Below are 24,539 nucleotides of genomic sequence, written 5' to 3'. Positions count from 1 at the left end.
GTGGAGAAAACAGGAGGAGAGACAGATGAGAAGTGAAGTAGCTACAGATGCTCATGAATAGACAGACCAGAGAGGACTGAAAAAGGGCCAAAAGGAAACTGAAACACAGGCCATGGTGTACTTTGCTTGCCTGCTTGACTCTTTAACTATCCTTCCTCTGTCTCTCACTAAACCTTCATCACCCTGATGTCTCAGCAACAGCCCGTTCTCCCCTCCATGCATCTCTCTGCAGTCAGTCACTCAAACAGTCAGTAAGTAAGGCAGTCAGTCGTTTTGTCCCGGTGTGGCTAAAGCATTATCTCCGGGGCTTCGCCATGCTGTTCCTTAAGCGTTCAGACATCCTTTCCCAACCGCCGCCACTTCCCACTGGGAAATTGAAAATGCCGCAGTCGCCGCAGGCAACAAGATTTATCTACTTACACACCTACTGAGTGAGAGAGGCACAGAGAGCAAGAATAAGAGAGAAGCAAAGGGAAGATTTAAGCCTGTGTGAAGGAGGCTATGTGTTTAGTTTTCTCTGTAGTACACTAAACTAGGTCCTATACATATTTGTCAGACATTCAAATTCATGACATTAGAAGTGACTTTTGTCTCAAAGTGCTTGTTCAAATCCTGACCTTTACAGTAAAGAGCTGTGGGCGTTTTTTGTGTGTGGTTTTTTTTTGGCTTAATCTGGGCTGATTACATTTGAATACAGAGGTGGACAAATATGAATTTCAACAGCTGTATCTTCCTCCACCTCTCATCTAGCTTTCTTTTCTTTTAACAACTTCCCCTCACCCACCCACACCCCACACCCGCTCCCTCCCGTTTGCTCGCTCCCTCCAGACCGCCGGGGTAGTGTGTTGTTGTCGAGGGCGACAGGCGAGGCGAGCGACACACTCGCGCTCCGTCAACCGTCTGTCTTTAATGAGAGACACAGAAAGGCCCAGGGGACAGAGACCTGACTCTCTTTCTCTTTCTTACACACACTCTCACACACACACAAACATAATTTGAGCCTAAGAAAAAAAAATGTGTGCGTTCCAAGAAAAGGGTAATTACAATATCACTAGACTTTGCACCTTTGCTTGATTTTAAAAGTAGTATGCAAGAGAGAAGAAGAACAAGATACAAATGAAGATCTGGGGGAGGAGGTGAGAAAAGAGAGATAGAGAGAGAGAGGGTGGAAAGAAAGAGAGAAAATGGGCTGTGTGTGCCCTGGTCTCCCCTCTCCCTCTGGTGTTCACCTGGTTACTCATCCATTACACAGAGCACAGTACATGACTGACTGACGGAGAGTTAGAAAGAGAGAGAGAGAGAGAGAGAGAGAGAGAGAGAGAGAGAGAGAGAGAGAGAGAGAGAGAGAGAGAGAGAGAGAGAGAGAGAGAGAGAGAGAGAGAGAGGGAGATCGAGGTAGGGGGGACACAGGCGGACTCTTACATACACACAGGGTTTTCCATTCTATGGCATTAGTGTAGATGGGCAAGGTAATGAACGTTGCGGTGGGATAATTGTCATTGATGGTCATTAGATTCACCCTTCAGTGCCAACATACACACACACTCACACACACATACACAGAGGCCCACAGCTGGAATATGCAGCATGGTAGAGACATAACTAAGCTGTAATTGCTGAAGTGTATCAATTAATGTGAACAGCAGCGTGTGCTGACCCCTGGTCACTCATTATTACTGAGAGAAAGTGGGGGAGAAAGGGGTGAAAGGGGGGGAAAAGAGGGAGAGCTAGGGAGATACGGAGTGATGGAGAGGAAATAAATGTAAGGTGCATGCAGTATACTTTGATTGTATTGTTTACATTAAGCTATAATTGTTCTATATTCTGACTACGCTATGGAGATTCTACCTGTTTTGCCTGTTCACAAAGCTGACTGAATACAAGGCTATTCTTGTGCAATAGTTCATTTCCTCCTTTTTCTTATATTGGTCTATTTCTTGATTGTCTGATTCATTTCTGTACTGATTTTTCTTCCTTCCTGTGATAAATTGTATTTTTTTATTGTTTTATTTGTATTTTAATCTCAGAAACCACAGAAAGTTTCCTCACATTACCCCATGTGTACTTACTTCACACAGGACAGGTGTGTTATATTTGGTCTTGTTACGTGGTGTTGATTCCCTTGTTTCAAATAAACTATGTGGCCAAAAGCAGACCCAAACGGAATCTGCAGACCTTTTTAGAGCTTTCAGCTGTTATCCAGAATGAAAATCTGCAGAATGTTTTTTGCTTGTAATGTGATAGATAATATTCATTTAAGATAATAAAGATAGTTTTCAGTGAATTAGCCACATTGTTCTGTGAATGAAAACAAGTTTTTGCCGACTGATATCAAAACACATATCTCTTCCTGTCTTTGTTCATATTGTTCTGTTATGGACTATGACTCACAAATAGTGAAGTGCAGTTTAATATGTCCAGTGTGGCTAGCTACTTACACAAAGTGACGTTTGATTAGGTGAACTTTTGTAAATGCCTATAAGCACATTATGAGCAAACATTTGAGAGTATTTTACAGGAAAATATGTAGTAATGTAAAAATACTGATTTGATGACATATTTGGCATATAATAGGAGATAAATAAGCAATTAACACAGGGTCACAGGATTAGTGTGGGGAAAAGAAATTTTCATTTCACCGGGTCTTAACATTTTGAGTTTTACAGGTAGCATCACTATTAGTGGAAAATCTGCGGAAGTGATATTGGAACACACACACACACACACACACACACACACACACACACACACACACACACACACACACACACACACACACACACACACACACACACACACACACACACACACACACACACACACACACACACACACACACACACACTCTGGCTTAAGCTCAGCTCTGAAGTCCCAGTAATGGGAATCCTTAATGCTACAGCATACAATGACATTCTAAGCAATCTATTACACTTCCAAATTTACCCCAACTGAGGTCCAGATTCTTCTTCGCTTAATAATTCCAACCTATTGTGACCTGTGTAACCTGTTGAGAACAATCAAAAACATGAAGCTATACTCACATCAAAGAAGTGTCCCGTCATGCTGCAGCGATGACACCGTTTGTGCCAGTACGCCCTCTCACTGCAGGAATCGTACAGGTGACCTGGCATCCCGCAGTTGTTGCAGTGTTTATTGGGACATGCGCTGACCACGTGGCCTGGGGTGCCACAAAGGAAACAGGAAGACAACTTCTGCAGACACACACACATATACAGGCACAATACAGTTGGCAGCTGTGCATACTTGTGCACATCAGTGTGTCTAAGCTTTACATGCTAGTGTTCACAGAGTGGAACTGACTTTGGGCTCGGGGCAGTTTTTGGATAGATGTCCGTTCTTGTTGCAGTTTCTGCATTGGACGTTCTTGCTGGTATAGTATCTGTTTGACACTCGCTGCACCGCTAACCTGGCACCTTTGTCTTTGTTGAAGATCTGAGCCTGAAACACAGACAGTCAATGCATCATTGGCATCATGTTAGTGGTGTTAGCCTCGATGAACTAACCTGAAAGTTTTGTACCCACAAAACACAAGTTCAATTCTCAATTCAGAAAATGAGAGAAATATCATTTTCTAACCATTTGTGAGAAACAAAGAAATAGATTATAGCTGTCAGCTGAGGATGTGTTATATCCATATCCCAGGGCAAAGCACAAGTAGTACCATAATTTTGTATATTGTGAATTTTTAATATTACATTTTACATATATGCTCATAATGAGCCAGTACTCATTAACCGAGTATATGCACTGTGCAAATTTGAGAAAACATACTTTTTTTGTTCATTTGTGAATCAACAAACCTTCTGTTCCTGCTTGGTTTTCAGAAAATACTTTAAATACTGTAAAGCTGTACAACCTCATACCTGCTTGTCCTTATCAGAGACCACCCATGTGCCATCTTGTTCTTTTCCTTCAGCATCTGAACAGAAAAAGGCACTTTAACATACAGTAACTTAAGACAGCGTTCATTTTTTAATCCAGTTTCGATAAAATACAGATATTCATTTGTGCACAAGTTTTACATTCATGTACAATTGCATGTGATTTTGACTGTGATGATATTTTTGTTTTGCAAGATTCAGCTTTTTGAGAAGGATAAATTATTCTTATTAAGCACACACGAAAATACAATAAAAAACAAACAAGGAAAGAGATCAGAGATGCACTCAAACGTGTTGCTAAATGTCACAAATTTCTGCTTACAGCAGCCTACATCTGCAGACAATGACAGTAATCTTTGCTTTCAACGGTTACTTGAACAATATATCAGAACTGTGGTAAAGATGTAATATTAACCCTGTTGAGAACTGTAACATGTGAATGACTTTAGCTTCCTGTAAGAGTGGGATGCACACATGCACACACACACACACACACACTGAAACTGACACAGTGGCAGCCCAGCACATCTGTATAAGAGTGGCACTAACAGCGCCCTGAGGGAGACCACTGTATTCTCCTCAGGCCCACAGAACTATAACTGACATCCAGAGATCGTAACATAAACACACACAGACACACACACAGACACACACACACACACAGACACACACACACACACACAGACACACACACACACACAGACACGTGTACTCAGCATAAATTATATGCTGATAGCGATGACCCACACAGGCTTGCATGCTTTCACAAACACATACAGACACACCCACACATCTGCCCCCGCGATTAGCTGGTTGACAGTCTTTAGCCTTTGGACAAACACGCAGCCTTGAGCCATAATCAAATATTTCACTCTCCTTTCCACCTCTCTCTCTCTCCTTCTTTTTCTAACTCTCTCTACCTAGCCACTTATCGCTATTCTGTTCAGCCCTCTTTCCTTTGCTTTCGCTCGTTCTCTCTCTCTCCCCTCCCCCCCCCCCCCCTCCCCTCCTCTCCCCGCTGCAGAGGGAGGTTATCACCTCCCTTTCTGTCAAACAAATTAAAATGGCTGCTGTTTGGATGGGGCTTCTTTCTGCCACAACCTTCACCTCAAAAAACACACATGCAGCAAAGAACAAGGAACTCCATGTTGTTTTTGTCATATAAAAAGGTGAATTTAGATGAATTCTACGTTTTATCAGCACTGAAGGGTACTCATGTTAGGGAGATAAAAACCTACAAATCTTTTCTGGATGGTAACTGAGCTAAAACAAAGACTGTTTTCTTAGTTTCTGAAAAGTTGATATGTTGGGTGTGGCTTATCTAAGCTTTTCCAAAGATTTTTGACTTTAACATTAGCATCTATACTGCTGATCAAAGCTGGAACTCAGAGCTCCAAGCCTTAAATGTATTATGTAATCGGGTAGTCATTTTTAAGGTTACTCAATTTGTGACTAATGCCATTAAGCTCATGGTGTGAATTTCATTTTAAAGTGTATTTTCCTGTTACGGTTTATATGAATTTGAATCAGTCACATTTTCTCCTGCTCTTCAAAAGGAGTATGTGGTGATTAAGTAAGTACGAATATTACATTTGGCACTTATCTATTATGAACTCTAGTACAACCACAGATAATACTTGAGCAAGAGCTTTGGTAAGTTAGCCTACATTTTTAATTTGGTGCTCTGTGCCGTTGTTATCAGTAGTTCACTTTCCCCAAGTGACCGACCACACTGAAGCTTACATACAAGACTTGAAATTTACTGCACGGTGTCAGATCAGTGCATCACAGTGTGGTGTCTCACACTGTCACGCTAGAGTTATTGTAGTGTAGTTACTTTTGGTTAGTGTAAGAAAAGTGAACTGGGATCCTCTGTAGCACACACCTACTGTGGGCAATCTGGGGGGCCTTGGCATGACGTGTGTGTGTGTGTGTGTGTGTGTGTGTGTGCGTGTGCGTGTGTGCGCACGTTCGTTCTTGTGTTCGTTCGTTCGTTCGTTCGTTCGTTCGTTCGTTCGTGTAAGCGTAGTTGGTGTTACACAACAACCAGCACCCAGTCAATGGGCAGCTTAAAAGAAGACTGGGGTGAAAGGTGTGTACGTGGGTGTAGAATTGTGTGTGTGTGTGTGTGTGTGTGTGTGTGTGTGTGTGTGTGTGTGTGTGTGTGTGGTGTTAGTGACTCAACGAAAGTCATTCCCAAAGCGTCTCCCAGGGGGACTCCCCAAATAAAGAGCAGGAAGCTTTCCCTTAATCTAAGGGCCCCCCATCTCACCAACACACACACGGATAAAGGGTGAAGCTCTTTGTCACGGCCGAGGAATCAAACACATGGGGGGTGAGGGGGGGGGTGTGGAGAAGGAGGAAGAAAAGAGGAAAGGGTGGGGGGGCTGTTGTCTGTACACTGGGTGAAAATATGCTAATCAACATTGAGGCCCCGTTCAAAACCAAAACCATCAGAGCTGCTGACTCCATCGTGGCCCAACAGATCTGAAGGAGTCTGGAGCTGAATAAGCAGATGGCAGCGGCTTCACTGAGCAGCTGTACGGACTCGAGAGAGAGGCCTCCGCCATGTTGACTGCAACTGTTCAATCTGACTAGATCTAATGCTGAATCCCTCCTTACAGCCATCTTAGAGGTCTAAGTCCAAATATCCTATTAAATGTATGGGTGGATAATGACATGACAAGTCTGAGGGACATCACAGTCTCAAATGGTGCCCACATGCTTTCAATAAATAAATCTGTAGGAAAACTGAGAAATTTGACCACAGCGCCCCATTTACAGCAAGTCGCACTGATTTTGATTCTACGGGACATCTCTTACATTATCACATCACTGCCCCGTCGAGGGAAATTCAACACAATGGCGTTGAAGAGGGGGGGACAAGGAAACAGAGGGAGGGAAGGATCAGGGGAGAGGAGGCGACAGATGCTACCTGTCTATCTCATAGGTACCCTGATTACTGGAAGAAGATGAGGGGGAGAGGGGAGGAGGTTGTGCGTCAGTTCATCAGAGCTGGCAGAACAGAACAAAACAGAGGAATTGTGTGTGTGTGTGTGTGTGTGTGTGTGTGTGTGTGTGTGTGTGTGTGTGTGTGTGTGTGTGTGTGTGTGTGTGTGTGTGTGTGTGTGTAAATGCTTTGAATCTGTCCCTTCTACCAGCGAGAACAGAACGGAAGTGTACGTGTGGCTAATGAACCATGAACACCCAGCTCTCCAGGGGTGACACACACACAAATGGACACACACACACACACACACACACACACACACACACACACACACACACACACACACACACACACACACACACACACACACACACACACACACATACACACACACACACAGGGAATATCAGGGACCATCCCTCACATGATACAGGGTGGTTTGAGTCAGATAGCCAAAGGAATAGCCTGAGAATGTCAAGACACACACCCATCCTAATGGGGCAGTCTCTCCTAATAACCACCCTCAAATGTAACCATTGCGTGTGCATGTGTGTGTGTGTGCATGTCATCTACAAGCTGTTCTCCCATCCGTCCCAGGAACATCAAAGCCTTGGTTTGGCCCGCCTTGCCCCTATCCCTCTTTCCCTGTCCCTACACTTAAACAGGCATCCCAAAACCAGCCCATTGTACCACAGTGTTGACTGGGCCCATTAACACACCAACTAGTGTTGCACACGCACACAGACACACACACAGACAGACAGACACACACACACAAAATGGAGAGTGAAAGAGGGGCCTTGCCCCCAAATGGAGGTTATGTTTGATACTGAAGCGACAGGGCCGGATTAGCAACACTATACATCACAATGGTGAGGGTGGGCGGGAGTGTGCAGGCTGTGGGTGTGTATGTCCGTGTGTCCATGTAAAAAAAAAGCGCTTCCTTTGTGACATCACCCTTGCCCTACAGCCTTGCCCTTTGCAAGGTTAAACACAGTGAGAGATTGGCTAAGTCAGGCACACACGCAGACACACGCGCACATGCTCGTAGCTTTCCTCTATTCTTTTGTGTGACAGAAAAGTCTGGCAATGGGTGTAAAACACAATAGCAAAGAGAGCAGGAGAACAAGTGAGATGAACAAGAGCAGTGAGAGGAAGGAGGGGTGGGGGGTGGTGAGGATGATGAAAATGCATGGGTATGGGCCATGGAGCACATTATAACACAACAAAAGAGGAAGCTGGCTGAGTGTCAAGCCCACCGGACAACATCAGCATCCAGGTAGAACAGGACGAAGTGTTTCATAGAAGAAATAAATGTGAAAGACAACGAAGGAGTGGGAGCAAATTAGGTAAAGAAGATGAAATGATATGCTGCACCAGGAGGAGACAGACACTGTCTATGTGTATGTGTGTGTGTGTGTGTGTGTGTGTGTGTGTGTGTGTGTGTGTGTGTGTGTGTGTGTGTGTGTGTGTGTGTGTGTGTGTGTGTGTGTAGATGTTTGCCATGCAGGGAATAGATCAATAGCTGTACAGACCGATTATAGATTAAAGCAGCAGATTTCATTTGGCTTCATTTCATGCTCTTTCTTTGCCCATCTTCACTGATCTCTCTGTTAGATGGAGGATGAGAGAAAAAGATCCCCAACAGAAAAGTCAAGTTAAAAATCAGTTGAGTAAATTTCCAGTTGAAGTCAAAACTGCAGGTTGCTCGTCAACATCACAGTGTCAAAGATATTCTTCATTTACGGAAAGGATATATTTTTATTTTAGTTTATTTGACATTATGAGTAGGAGGACATCAAACTATATATAACACACTCAAAGATAACACACTAACTGGTCCAAGACTTATTTCCATAGTGGTCCATTGTGATAGCAAATTGACAGGAGCACACAATTGATCATCATCAATAGTCAAACATATAAAAAATAAACTATAAAAATTACACATTTTGACAAAGATGGCTAGCTTTCATTTGCATGTTTTCCACATAATTTGACCTAAAATTGCATTGGTTACATATTATTTTAATACACCTTCCAATTCCTGGCATCACAGGATCAACAAAAAGGACCAAGTATCCATAGCAGTACTCAACCTGGGAAAGCACAGAACAAAATTTAAAACCCAGCTGAAGCCTACATTTTTAACATCTGGTTGGGTAGCAGAACTCTTATTTCTTTCTGGCCAAGCTGCTGCATGATGCTGGCAATCTGCCTTGGTTACAGTCCAAGAAGCTATCATCAATTGATGTAATAAGCATTATTTAAAAGGAGAAATGAAAAGATAGCGTCAAGTCAGTTTTGAGACTGCAGATTGGAGGAAAAGTGAAATACAAGCAGATGCCATCACCCTGATCTCTGTTGAATCTGCCTTGTGGTCGGCCATCACATATTTCATCGCAGCCCGTCTCTGATTATCCACCCCCCTCCGCCCATGACATGCCGAGTGTTCACCCCCTGCCAGCCCGTGCCACCTCCTCCCTTCCTCTTCGCCCCCTTCCACACCATGTTGGCAGCCAGGGCAGGGCAGGTGGCCAAACCTGTCAGTCAAAGCACCGTCGCCACGCGGCAACACCATAGACACCAATTACCACACAGCAGGGGCGCGGCCTGGCAACCGCATGACAACCACATGGTCCAATCAGGGTACACAACAACAGGGACCGGAGAAGGCCAAGAAAAGTGATTCTGTGTGTGGTGTGTGTGGTGTGTGTGGTGTGTGTGGTGTGTGTGGTGTGTGTGGTGTGTGTGGTGTGTGTGTGGTGTGTGTGTGTGTGTGTGTGTGTGTGTGTGTGTGTGTGCGTGTGTACAAGTATGGCGGAACCATGCTCAAGTTATCCAAAACCGAGTCAGTGTGTGAGGGTTTGACAGAAGTCATTGTGTCTTTTTAATATCCGTTAGCTGTCTATTTTGTGGAGATTTTCAATTCAAACACAAAAGTTATCTCCATTTATCTGCTGATAATCAGAGTGGTTGTTATTAAAAACACTGTCCTGACTTGTGAGCGGTTCTGGTGGTCCCACCAATCATGAATCTATATTTCAAAAGGAGACAGAATTAAAAATAGCCTTATTTAATTGCCCCAGAAATGCTTGGGTGGTTGGTTTGTGCCTATGACATTATGGGTGTACAAAACAGTGCAAGATCTGACTTCTAACTAGGCTTCTCTACATGTACGTTCTCTACCAAAGTATCTCTCCAGCTATCTCCAACTACAAGATGAGATTTTTCATTCATAACACAAATGTCAAATGGATCCAGTGATAAGTTGGTGTGCGATTGCATGAGTGACTCAGACTTGATTCGAATAGCTTCACGTGCTGGAATTTACCTGGAAGTTAAAGAACTTAGATGGGGATGTGAAATCATGGCTTTTATGTAATTTACATAATACAGTATAGTATAATTGTCAGATATAAATAAGAATCTGATTAGGAAAAGAAACAATATGCTGTCTTCTGTGGGACTGACATTGCGTATCAAAAAATATTAAAATCATAGACGATTGCAATAAGAACTGGGTGACAAAGTTTGTACAGTGTTGTCTATAATATTTCCCCAGAATAATATCTGAATTTAAATAATCCTAAATTACTTACACAGCAAATTAAAGTTGAACCCTTTTACCAGTGTGTGAATCAAGAGCTTTACACAGTTGGCCATATGAGAAAATAGATTTTACTGCTGTAAAAGAGGCGCCATGTGTTGTTTTCAATAAGCCCATTTGGATAGAGGGACGACTTCAGAGTTTTAACTTAATGCAGTACGATGGCAGAGTAGCTGACTAGTCAACAAGTGTTTGTTTTTTATGGCTCAAGTCACACTTGTGTACGCATGCACAGAAAATATCGCTGATAAAACTGACCAAATTATTCAGGGTACCCCGTTTTGTCTTCTGTGGCAAAACACACTAATACACCAGTGCACAATGTCTGTAAGGGGCAAATATATTTTAATAAAACCAGTGAGTTGCAACCTCAATTTCATTTTGATGAATTTCCTCCTGCGGGAGTGAGCCAGCCAGTGGGCGGGAGAGGGAAAGGCGGTAGAGGGAAGTGGGGTGAAGGGGGCTGGGAGGCAGATAGAATTTTCATGATTGTTATTTTTGTTATTATACAGAGAGAGAAGGAGGGGGGGAGGGTAGATAAACGACGTTGGTTAATCTGAGGCATTTTGCGGAGCGCTCCATTATCAGGCAGGTTGGGCACGTCGAGGGGGTTATTTTTCTGAGGGATCTTTGGCCCCGGTAATTAAGCTCCATTCACCAGGCCCTGTTCCCCAAATTAAAAAATTGTCATTAAGTGGAATTTACCATAATGCCTTTTTATCTGCCGGCGCTTCAGCATGTGTGCATGCATGCGCGTGTGTGTGTGTGTGTGTGTGTGTGTGTGTGTGTGTGTGTGTGTGTGTGTGTGTGTGTGTGTGTGTGTGTGCGCCTGTGTGCGTGGAGGGTAGGGGTGAAGGAGGGGCAATGGGAGAGGGCAACCAATAAGGGGTTACACTGTGGTCACAAGCACTGCACATACAAATACACATATGAACACCCATTGCACACACACACACACATGCACACTCTGAGGAGAACGGCAAATTGAAAAACTGAAATGCTCCTGGACAGCACCACAAGATTGCATGAGCAAACACCACACACACACAAAATAGGTATGGCTAGCTAGTGAGGACATTCATTGACATAATGCATTCCCATAGCCCCTTACCTTAACCATCACAAATAAATAACTAAACCCAACCCTTATCCTAAACCCAATTCATACCTTTAACCTAAAACCAAGTCTGAACCCTCAAACAGCCCTTTGAAGGTGTGTCAGGACTTGAGGACTGGCCAAAATGTCCTCACATTCTTATCATTTCCTCATTGTACACACACACACACACACACACACACACACACACACACACACACACACACACACACACACACACACACACACACACACACACACACACACACACACACACACACACACACACACACACACACACACACACACACACACACACACACACACAGCCTTTGGGGTAATTAAATAATGGTGCTTTAAAGTTTTAATTTAGATTTGGCTTTTCCTTCCTCCTCCTACTGTATGCCACACAGCTCACACACATACATCCGAAACAGTCAGTCATACTGTGTTAGAGACTTCATACAGCGAGATAGCCCTCGATGGGCAGGGTACATCGGAGAGAGTGAATGATTGAAGAGCAGAATCTCTGTCTCCATAGGCTTTATAAAACAATACAATTATTAGTCTTTAATTAGAGCGGCCCCTCTGTGGGACAGGGGACAGACAAAGAACAATAGAGGATTAGAAGAGGAGCTCCTAATAAGGCTCTTTTATCGCTTCACTCAAATGCAGTTTATAAATGCATCCAGCTGTCCTTTTCACCTGGCAAAGTTAGAAGTTGGAGGTAAATGTAGGATAGAATAGGAAAAAACAATATATTCTATTTAGGGTTGAATGCACCTATTATTTTTTGCCATTGATTAATCTATACATAGACCCCTTTGACAATTGATTGTTTATAGTCGCATAGTTGCAGTTGTTGCATGTTGTAGCTCACTCCCTTCATTTCATGTCATCTCTCTACTGTCGAAAATATAACAAAAATATTTAATTGCAACTTCCTGTCTTAAAAGAACCACATAAAGTAATGTCTTAAACTTATTCAACAGTCATGTTGGTAACCCAAAAATATTGTAATGATAAACAAAGCAAGAGAATACTTATATGAGGAGCTGTAACAACATACATGTAACAACATGTAACAACATATTTTATTTATTTTTATTCTTTTATTGGACTTTTAAATTAATAGATTCAGCTGTATTATTGTTAAAAGGAGGAAAAGGAGTATAAATGAAGACCTGGCCATGTGATAAACGTACCATACGTAGAAACGTAAATCACAAGACTGTATAGCTTGAAACTGATTTTTCTTCTCCAGATAATATGTGGTATGGTGGTTTGTGTAAAATGCATTAAATCTGACCAGGCCTGAAAATTTAATGTTGACGTTACAAAGCTAAATTGAAAAACAAGGCCTTCCAGGTGTTACTGGATGTCTAAAAGTCTCCATTAAGAATGACAGTACTGGTCACATGCTAGATGTAGACACTGAAGAGAGACTGAGACTCTGAAGTCATGTGATGACACTATATTAGTCAAAGCAGCATTGAGTTGTTCAGCCTTAAAATCCAAATCTCAAAAATAACTTACATAAATGATTATAATGTGTGAATAAAAAACTTTCACTGCTTCACACTCCTCGCTTTGGACTCTAGAAAAACTTCTGCCTCTAAGTAGCCTTGTCATAGATATATAAATCTCCCTTTGACTCTCGAGGAAAACACTAAACATTCCACTGAATTCCATCAAGTGAAGGTGGGGGACTGAGGACTTAAATGAAGGGGGGGGGGTGGAGATGAGCAAGAGCAGAGGAGGAGGAGGGTGAAAAGGGAAAAAGGAAGAAGAGAAGAGGAAAGGGGGGGTGGACAGATGGCAGAGGTTATGCCTGGCTGAAAGGGGTAAGACGGGAGGAGGCTGTTCAGGTTGTGGGTGTGGGTGTATTTGTGTGTATAAAGGGAGGAAACAAGATGCTCTTTTACCCCCTTTCATCATAAACAGTTCATCCTCAAGAAACCCCTTCATTTCTAGTCCTCTTAACTTTTTCTTAGATCCCGCCCTCCTAAACAATGAGGTTTATAGACATCAAACGCATTCAATAAATATGTGACGTACTCAGTTGATTCCATATTGTCTGGAGAGTGTATTCAGTGATGAACAAGATAATTAGGTCTTCCTGCACCTGATTGACAGATAAAACCTGGTTAAGGTAAACTACAGATTGAGCTGAACAACAACATGCTGTCAAATCTGTAAGTGTGTGTGTGTGTGTGTGTGTGTGTGTGTGTGTGTGTGTGTGTGTGTGTGTGTGTGTGTGTGTGTGTGTGTGTGTGTGTGTGTGTGTGTCCAAAATACAGCACAGGAAGGACTGGCAGAATGGCAGGAGGAGAGCAGAGAGAGATAGGGGGTCTTATTTACTGTCGTTTAATTTGCTCCCCCTCTGCTCCGTCCATCCCTTGGCTTTTCTGACAGGTAATAAAAAGCAGGAGCTTTCCTGACAAGCCCATTTGAATTTGGATTGAATAATATAACTGTAGGGTTTCCCACATAACGCTCTGTCCAAGCGTGCAACGCCGCACAGACACTGGCAGCCCCTCTGCCTGCCACGGGGTGTGTGTGTGTGTGTGTTTGTGTGTGTGTGTGTGTGTGTGTGTGTGTGTGTGTGTGTGTGTGTGTGTGCACATTTAAATCCACGGTGCTTACACACAAACACAGGTGCTTACGTCATGGTAGTTAATGAAACAACAATAATGAATTCCTGCAACTAGCCACCATGCCACTCCCTTATGCCAACCTTCACATCTCTGACCTTTTTCCTCAATTCTCCCTCTTCCTTCCTCTTCCTGCTTCTGCATCTTTCCTATACTGCCCAAGATCCCTTCATCCCACCTCCTCTTCATGTCTTACCTCATTCACCGCTCGTGCTCCCTCCCTCCCTCTCCTCCTCCTCCTCCTCTCGGTAGCTGCTGAAAATCCCATTCCCCGTGGGGCAGGCTAAATTGAATTGGCGTGTTTATATGAACAACAGGGCCGTTGCTTTAATATACCTTAGAGTTTATGCCTAATGCTTCCCTGCTAATACCGCTGGAGCCCGCCGCCCTCACTCAACACACAGCGCTTTTATGGAAGTCATAAAAGAGACAGTACAGCAAGGGAAGAGAATGGTGAGATAGACTGGGAATGTGTTTGTGTTTGTAAGCAAGGCAGAGAAAGAGAGGAAAAGGTGAGACGCCCGATAATACATCTTAACAAGTTATCTCTCTGTTTTATCACACCTTTTTAAGATCCTCCTACAATACCCCCTCGCTGGAAACCTGCACACACACAAACACACATGCATTTCTGCCAATGTATGAATACCCTTCCAGTGTGTGAATGAAAAGAGAAAAAAAAAAGAGGACAGGCAGATAGGGAGGAAGATTTTTTTAGATTAGCGAGTAATGCTGAATAAATATCCGGAGATTTGGTTGAGGGGGTCGGTCATGCTCGTCGACTTGCAAACATCCTCCATTTTCTCTCCGTCTCCCCCCTTCTTTCATCCTTTCTATCTCTCCCCTGTCCCGTTTTCTCTTCTGGCCCTGTGTCAGCCTACAAAAGGCCCACAGTACAAAGGAGAGAAACAGGCCTGAGACACTCAACCCAATTACTATTGATCAGTCTGCACTCAGAGGACAGAAATGCACTCACCTGCACGCACGCACATACTTGCAAGCACACACACAAATCTGTCTAGATACAGAAAGTCCTGTAAGGTCGGAGATGGTTATTTGTTCACAGCTGATTTTTAAGAGTAACCACACAGGACTGTTAAAAACTGGAAATTCCTGTAAAGCATTATATTACTTTTACTTAGCCCCCAAAATACTGATCTGTGACTGCATATCAGGACCAGGAGTCTTAACTAGTTTCATTTTCATTATCAAACTCCACGTGTTGATAAAACTATTCGGGAGGAGTTTGATGCAACACCATCACAGAGAGGATACAATTATTTGAATGTGGTTGTTTATGTGGCTGTACATTCATTCGGGGATGTTTTATTCAAAGTAGATCTTGTTGCGAGTGAGGTACAAGTTACCCCATTTTGCACAAAGAATTCAGACAAAGAGACCAAATCCAGAAAAGGACCAGAAAATAACATCTGTAGGTTACAAGTGTGTTGTAACAGTAACCTGAAACCAGGTGCTGGTACATTTTAGTTATCTGTTTACAGCATTGAACATTTTCTCCTAAACAATGTACTCATCTGTATACTGTATTGGCCACAGCTTCTTTCACACCAAATGACAAGCACTGACTGAGAGACTAAGAGGTTTTTATGTACCTGTTCAAAAAATGTAGTGCAAATACTTTGCTTAAACACTGAAGGCTAAAATTTGTGATATTTACTCACACAAAGAGACTGAAAAATAGACTTTGTACTTCAACAATTCATCAAAATGGAAAACATTCATAGTACGTTGTAACTTCAAATACATTATTTTAAAAGGACTAAGGCTTTAGTAACAATTTTCATTGCCATTGCTGATATTTAATATTTTAATTCAGCATCAAATCATATCAATACACAAATGATTTTTGAAAATTAACTAAATTTGTCCAAATTCAAATTCAATTCCAGTTACACTGTTTATAAATCTTGTCCATACTGAAGCAGATGTATAAATAATGAATATCCATTAAAGTAGGCTATTACATTTTGGATTGCTGCATAACTATTTAATGCTAAGTATAAACAGGGAACTGATGTTGACTATATAACACTGAATAAGAAGACACCTGGTCCTGCCTGAGAAGATTCCAGCTGATCCCCAGGAAAAAAAACTAAGACAAAAAGCAAAACCTTTAAAAGTTTGCAGCGACCTGCCTATAGGTGCGCTCACAGACACACAAAACTAGGCTCACATTAAGGGTGTGATGAACTGTGTGTTGTCTGAAAGCCTGAGCCAAAATATCAATGACTAAACCCAACAATGAGTTGGTAACTATCTCCTTCGCTCTGATTTTATCCTCAATAATTAATTTTCCTTCCTACGCCGACTTTGGCTTTATCGGTCGCTCGCCGCCAGAATCACAGCATTCCATTTAACCATAATCCCCCGGATAAAGGGGCAGCCTAGGTGTGCTAATGCACAGGCATGTGTGCACGCAGGAATACGTGCACGAGACAAGACTTGAACTTCATTCACAGACACACAATGCTTTAAACCAGGTACACAGATGTGCAAGGAAAGCTCGTCATACCAATGCTGAGGAAATTCATTTACCACATTTGGACGCATCAAAGGAACTGTGAATGTGTAGAATAAGGACATAATGTTTCCTGTCAGCTGTGTGACCTCTCAAACGGATCCAAGGTACAAGCTGGATTATTTTAGGCCAGCCTATAGCATGAATCCTAACCCTGGAAGCCCGGCATAGCAACAGCCACGTAACCAAGGATTGGTCTTGTTGTATGGGAGGATGGTTTGGAATGGGAGTGGAGGAATACAGAGATGGGCTGGATGGAGGGAGGGGTGGAGCTGAAGGGTAAGGGGAAGAAAGGTGGAGTGCGGGTATAGATATGGGCTGATGTTGAATTTCCAAGACACCCTTATGGTGACAGGATATCTTGCCGATAAATTCACTTCGCCTCATGACAGCATGAAAATCCTTTCACCGATGATCACACTGATATAGAGCTCCATCGATTAGTTGATTAATCGATTGGTCAATTGACAGAAAGATAATCTGCAACTATTTTGATAATCAATTAATTGTTGAGATCATTTTTAAAGCCAAATTTCCAAACATTAGCATGTTATTTGTAATGATTTGCTTCTGCTGTTGGTCTTCTGTGATAGTAAATTCAATATGTTTAAAATTTGAACAGTTGATTGAATACAATGGGCAACTTAATAACAACACCTTGGGCTTTAGAAAATTGTGACAAGCATTTTTTTCTGTGAAAAATGAATTGTTTTACAGAAGAACTAGTCAGATCAATTGATAATGAAAATAATCATTAGCTGCAGTCCTACACCAATGTATTTTTTGCTGAAATAGTAAATTCCTGAATATTCAATCTTAGCATGTGAGGGTATGGGCTGTGTGTTTAAGTCTTGCTTGGTGGCAGTTTTTGAAGATGTGGACATGAAAGAATACTACCTTGAATCATCAGAAATCCTTACATTTTAAAATTCTTAGATAGATATCAAGCAATGCAGCTGCTGAAAATGTCCTTAAATTATTAACTATGAATAAGATTTTGGTTTTAATAAAAATCAGTCATCTAAAACCTGATAATGTGTTTTTAAAATACTGTACATTTTTCAGACAGATATAGGCCCTTTCCCATTCAAATTCTTTAAAGAGGAAACATTTGCATTTCCTCCTTGCGTTTAGCATTTGGTCTTTAGCGTGTTCTACCAAACATCTAAATCCTTGTATTTAAGGGCCTATTAACTGGCAAGCTCTTAGATCCTAATGGGACTCCTAATTAGCGCTTTATTGAAGGCAGGTGTGATGGAAAGGTCAACCAGTTAAGCTTACGCATGTCATAAATATGTAGAACCAATGAACAGCAATCAGACAACATACTGTATATAACAGTAGGTAAAATCAGAAGATGAAGGGAAAGTGAGTGAGAGAAAAGAAAAAGGAGGAGGATGAAAATGGGGAAAGAACTGGATTGACTGAAATTAAAGTGAGTGCCAGCTAGGCCAGACCAGGCCCAGCTGGTCTCTGTCTGACGAGAGCCTTAATTAAGAGACATGGGGAGAAGCCTTGGAATGGCCACATACACACTGCCAGGAGCCTCTGGAGGGGAAACTGCTAAACAGGCACACTTGTGTGTCTGTGTGGTGCACTGCCAAGTATCAAAAGCGCGCGCACACACACACACACACACACACACACACACACACACACACACACACACACACACACACACACACACACACACACACACACACACACACACACACACACACACACACACACACACACACACACACACACACACACACACACACACACAGAGAGACACACACACACACACACAGAGACACACAGAGACACACACACACACACACACAGATCCTCTGGGACCTTGTGAAAAACATTGCCCAGCTATTATTAGGCAACCCTTTGCATACCGGAGCAAGTGCACTAACCCTAAATATGTGTGTGTGTTTGGGGTTCTCCCTCTTGTCCTGTTGACTGTTAAACTGTTAAACTTCTGATTCCAAAACAGCTCTCTCCTCCTCTGCCGGTGCTGAAAAGTGAGAGGAATAAAAGGGGGGAGGAGGGGGAAGAACGAGGCGGGGGGAGAAGGGTGATTTTGTGGATCCATGACTGCCTTTGCTCCCCCCCCCCACCACCATCCCTCTCGCCCACCCCCCTTCCTCCTGTTCCTCATCCCAAAAACGTATTAATATTAATACATATCCCTCCAACCCCTTCCCCTCAACTCCACCATCCCCAAAAAATATCACCACCCTAGGCTACCAGTTAATAAAGCCCTCTCGACGACCCCTCCCAGCCCCAAAACTAAGGAAAGACAATAAGGGGAAAGTTCTCCGGCCAAATAAAAGAACAGAAATTAATACAGTCCCACGGGATCCCCCTCTCTCCCACTGTCACCCCCACAATAATTTGATTTCCTATTAAGTGATTGCTTAATTATAATGATTATTATTGGTAATTGTAATTGACTTTTTTTTCTCCGCTACTCTCCTCTCTGTCCCTTCCCTCCAGGTCTCCTTAAAGGACAAGACGGGTTGTGCAAATTTATAAGAGACTGAAAAAAAGGGAGAAAAATGGTGGCATAACAGAAAAGCACTGACATTTAAAATAAACTGACTACCCCTGTCCACCTGAACATACAATGTGGGATTACAGTTGCTGAGGCTTAGAAGTTTTATTTAATCATACATGGGTGTGTTTCAGGGTGTCTAGATGTCTTATCCTGTAGCTTCAGGGCACAATGTCTGCTGCAGGTCTCCTTAGAAAAGAGATTCTTGATCTCAATGGGATATCCTGGTTAAATAAAGGTTAAAGAAGAACCCTCCCCTTCTCTCACACTCACACTCACACACACACACACACACACACACACACACACACACACACACACACACACACACACACACACACACACACACACACACACACACACACACACACACACACACACAAACTACAGTAGGGACCCTCTGGTCTCCAGTTTATTACCCCTTCCTCCAGGCTAAAGTTACTGCAAACAGGAGGTCATGTGTGTTTTCTTAAAAAAACCCAAAACAAAACAATAATAATAATAAAAAAAACTCACATCTGTTCTGACCGTGAATTGTAAAATTAAAAATTTAAAAAAATCACACAAGGTAAAACCCACAGTTCAACAGCGCTACATCCATTCATTTAATGTCACGTTCTTTCTCTATTCGGAACTAAAGACGGTGAAACTTCGTTCCAGTGGGCCAGGGCACGGTTATTGGGCTCATCTCAGGCGTGGTGAGGGTGACACCGGCTCACACACACTTTTGTCTTTAGATGCGCACACCTTCACACTCCAACACACACAACATTCAAACCTTGAATCACACCTTCACTTTCACTCGAAAAATCTTCTCTCCTTCCAACAATTCAAAATATTAAAACTGCAAATATCATGGCCAACAGAATATCTTAAATAAGAGTTTCGACTGTCATAATAAACCATCAATTTCAACCTTCATTTCAAAATCGAAATATCATCCACCCACTGAAGAATGCTGGTTTCAAGACAGATGGGCTGTGGTGTATGAGTCTAAGTTAGCCGAAATGTTTTCTACTAGATTATATTTAAATTCTGCCCCTTACTGATGCTGAAGAACAAACAGACGCATTAATACAAATGAGCACCTGCAGCCACAACCACAGATGTCTGTGGGTGTTTTTAGTCAAAGTTTCCAAGAAAAGAAAAATAGAGAAATACATTTTCATAGATTATTTTGACAAAGATTACTTTCAGACAGGATACTGATGCACAAGCACAAAAGAAAGACAAGCAGCACAGACGTAGCCCAGCTAGATATACTAGCGATGACTAATAGCAGGAATAATAATCTCCCTGTAATTCTACTAAATTAATTCAAGTAATGATAGAAAAAGGTTGCAATAAACAAGTAAATGATAAAAAGATCATAAAAATTACTCTCAATAATTATGTACAATAAAATTCTTTATTTAATTTGCTTATACCATAGTGATCAATACAATACTTGACAAGCAAAATCCAATATCAATTCAATGTAAACATCTTAAATTCATGATCAAACTAATATAAATTTGTGACAGCACAAATTAGAAGTACAAAGCCTCACACGAACCAATTCAATCGTGGCCGACATGTTACGAATCTGAAACGGTTCACAAGACAAACAGCTGTTTCATTTAGCTCAAAAAACATGCAGCGTTGAAACCAGATTTGTGGTTTTGCTTGCAGCCGCACAACTGTAGGTGAGCGGTGTTACATGTGAAGATTGACGAAGACAGGACTGACAGACAGCGCTGGATGTCAGTCTGTGCAGACAGAAATCCAGCCGTGTTTAAGCCACTCCGAGATCTTAGCCTGGAGACAAACCGTCCCTGACCGACAGCATTACCATGGCCGATTCTTTTCAAGGCCTGTCTTATCCACTTTAGCTTACCCACTCTCATCTCTCTCTCCCTCTGTCTGATGCGGAGCCTCGCTCTCCCTCTTGCCACACAGATTTCTTTGGATATGAACTCAAGAGCTGTTTCACATTCCTTCCAATTTGCTCAAAAATACTATCGTTCGCTCCCTGTTGTTCTTCGGTAATGTTAATAATCAATTTTCCTAATTTTTGTCCACTAGAGGACATGGGGCTGAGCTTAAGGAAGGAAACATGAATTGACAGTGAACCTGTTTAGCAATGACACGAACAAAAAAAGAGCAATGAAAAGTGAAATGAGACAGAACAAAGGCACTTTATTGAAACTTTCTTTACTTCTGCGCAAACGTTAAGGTGAGCTCCCAATAACATTATTAGCAAACATTGTGCACTTCATTCTGAAAAATGAATACCACAATCAAGGCACCACTATGTCCAAAACTGACAAATAACAAGCGCTAAATGCAGCTAAATAATCTCTAATAATCTTGAATCATTCTGAACATGTTGTCTTTCCATTAAATGATCCAAAAGCCAAATGTTTATTTTAGTTTGATATATATAAAACAACCACCCAGAGAACAGGATAAGGGACTTGATCGAGTTTGTCACCAAATGTGACCGCTTACTGACAAGATTTTTGAAATGACAAAAACTGCTGTTTCTTTTATCACATTAAAGTTGTCATTACATTTCAGTGGCTGTAGGCGTCAAATGATTGTTCAATCAGAAGCTTTTGAAAAATGGAAGCATCTGGCTTTCAACTGAATTTTTATTTTGCATGCGCTAATATTAGGCCTACTCAGTAATCTGATCTCATTTGCATATCCTCTGTATATAAACTGGATAATACAAGTCAAACTATGGCACAGCGATTTCATGGTGTGTGTGTGTGTGTGTGTGTGTGTGTCTCTGTGTGTGTGTGTGTGTGTGTGTGTGTGTGTGTGTGTGTGTGTGTGTGTGTGTGTGTGTGTGTGTGTGTGTGTGTGTGTGTGTGTGTGTGTGTGTGTTTGTGTCTGTTCAAACACACTGTGTGGTAGTGTGGGTGTGGCGTTACACCTCGTGTGGCACTGGGCAGCTAAGATAAGAGCTGATCCTATCCATGCCTCCCTTCTGCAGCGCCCGCCCGCCCACCCACACACCCACAACACTAACACACACACACACACACACACACACACACACACACACACTCACTCACTCACAACACACATATACACACCACCACAAACCTACACACACCAAGTGTGGTACCCTGCATGCCATTGTAATCTCATTTTACAATCCCAATGCCCTGAACATAATCACACACTCACACTCATAATCACGGCAACAAACACGCAGAGAAGCCAACTAAATCCATATTTTACTCTGCTCGCACTGTGAGTTAGAATGATACACATTTCAAAATATACAAAAGGCCAACTGAGGTCGCAGGAGTGCAAGAAGCTTCAGGCCCAGAGCGACATTGAAGCCTTCTTCTGATACCATCGCTCAATCAAGCACATACTCAGGTGAACACATTTGTACCCTGATTTTTACACACAAATATGAGAGTATGAAAACATTTGTTATGCGTAGCTAAACTGAATAGCAAGACTATAAAATACAGCAGAAAGAAAATTATGCTTGAAGAGAGGAGTTAGAGGTGACCAGAGAAGAAAAGAGCTTACCTTCCTCCTCTGAGAGACAGAGAGAGCTAACCTTTGGGTACAAACACAAAAACACTCTCCCTTCTTTCAGTAGAGCGCACACACACACTGATACAAACTCAGACACACTCTGATGTGATCGGCCACCCCGATAGCGAGCCAGAGCTGACTCTCTAAGCCTCAAACAAAGTTTGGTGTGCACTGACCACGACCGGAGGGACAAAAAAGCAAGGGAGAGAACTGGGGGGAGCAAAGGAGAGAAAAAAAGTGAGTGTGATCACTGAGTGAAGTTTAACCACTTACGATTCAAGTTTAGCTTCAGCACACCCCGCCTACGCCCCAGATTCATTCACAGGAAAGTACGCGCACAGCTCTCCGGGTGGGAGAGGCACTGAGCTGGATTTTGGGAAGCCCTGATTTTTCTCTCTTGTTCCTTCTGGTTGCTGCTGCATAGCTGCCAGACAGGCAGACGGCCCTCGCTCATCCCCCTTTTCTCTACTATCTTTTCTCTTTTCCTTATCCAGTGTCCCTACAGATCCACCCACCAACAGCCAGGTGACAGATAGCCTCTTGGGCCGTGCACGTGTGCATGTGTGTCCATATGTCCATGTATTTGATAAAAACATGTGTGAGGGAGTGAGAAAAGATTAGATTGTAAAAGTATGTGAACAAGTGGCACCATGTAGGAGAGAGACAGAAGAAAGAGGATGAAAGGATTCAATTTCTGTATGTGAGAGGGAGAGACTAAGTGTTGTGAATGTGATTTGATGGTGATGCTGAGATGGGGTTTAGGCGTACAAATACTATTAGTCACTGCTGTGCAAACCTGTTACTCCGTGCATTTGCAGACACACGTGCACACACACACACACTGGTACGCAAATGGTAAAACACAAAGCAAGGCTCTCAGACTACAGTAGTCAACACACAGCATGGCATATAAACACAAGAATCAATCTTTATATTTATCCAACATCCCCGGGTTATGGATGTAACGGTTATTGTAGTCATAAAAATTCAGCCAGCCATATCTCGGTGACCTAAGCTTGGCCTTCTCACTCCATTTCTTTGTAAAATAAAAAGGGTATGTGAAACAAATTCCCAGAAGAAAAAAATAAGTCAGCATACTATTTCGGCTGCAAACAGTATTAAAGACACAATGTCAAAGAGGAAGAGAGCAGAGATAATCAAAGCTGCGTTCCAGTTACATACAACATACAGTATATGTATATAAATACACACACACTAAATATTATGTTATTCCGACTGTTTCTGCAGCTTGTATGTATAAAATCAATACACTTTTACCATTTTGTACTACTAAGGAAGAAATGCCATATGTGACGGCAATCATACTAATTTTAGAATGTCAAATTCAATTAGTCCAATTGAACTCTACAAAGAAAAAGCTAAATGTTTTTCAAAAAATGTAATACTTTTCCTTCAGAAAACTAGCTGAGGTATTAGCCACCGGGATATTGTGATCAATTTAATCACAATTCTATTTTATTTTATTTTAGCAGACAACTGGCTAAACAGCCAAACTCATTTTATGGCATTTTCTGCATGAAATAGCACAAGTGATCTTTTGGTTTAATGGTTATAAATAAACCATAAAAGTAAAATAAAGTAAAAAAGTAAATAAACCGATAAAGTAAGTAAAGATGGTCTTTGTTTCATGCAAAATGGCCCATATCTTCTTTAAACACAGTAGGTGACCCTGGCTGGTA

The 24,539-nt window shown here is 42.1% G+C and overlaps 1 protein-coding gene across 1 annotated transcript in view; it reads right to left on the bottom strand.

Moving 5' to 3' along the window:
• Nucleotides 1-24,539, bottom strand: part of zcchc7 (zinc finger, CCHC domain containing 7) — a 55,438-nt gene that overhangs the window by 16,387 nt on the left and 14,512 nt on the right. Inside the window, exons 4-6 of the mRNA XM_062429330.1 lie at nucleotides 3,885-3,940; nucleotides 3,322-3,459; nucleotides 3,042-3,212 (exon numbers count right to left, since the gene is read on the bottom strand). Of these exons, the coding sequence (XP_062285314.1) occupies nucleotides 3,042-3,212; nucleotides 3,322-3,459; nucleotides 3,885-3,940 (365 nt within the window). The remainder of the gene's footprint in view (nucleotides 1-3,041; nucleotides 3,213-3,321; nucleotides 3,460-3,884; nucleotides 3,941-24,539) is intronic.

The sequence above is a fragment of the Scomber scombrus genome, chromosome 2 (genome assembly GCF_963691925.1).
Source record: "Scomber scombrus chromosome 2, fScoSco1.1, whole genome shotgun sequence".
Taxonomy (NCBI): domain Eukaryota; kingdom Metazoa; phylum Chordata; class Actinopteri; order Scombriformes; family Scombridae; genus Scomber; species Scomber scombrus.
This window is presented reverse-complemented; position numbering and strand designations above follow the sequence as displayed.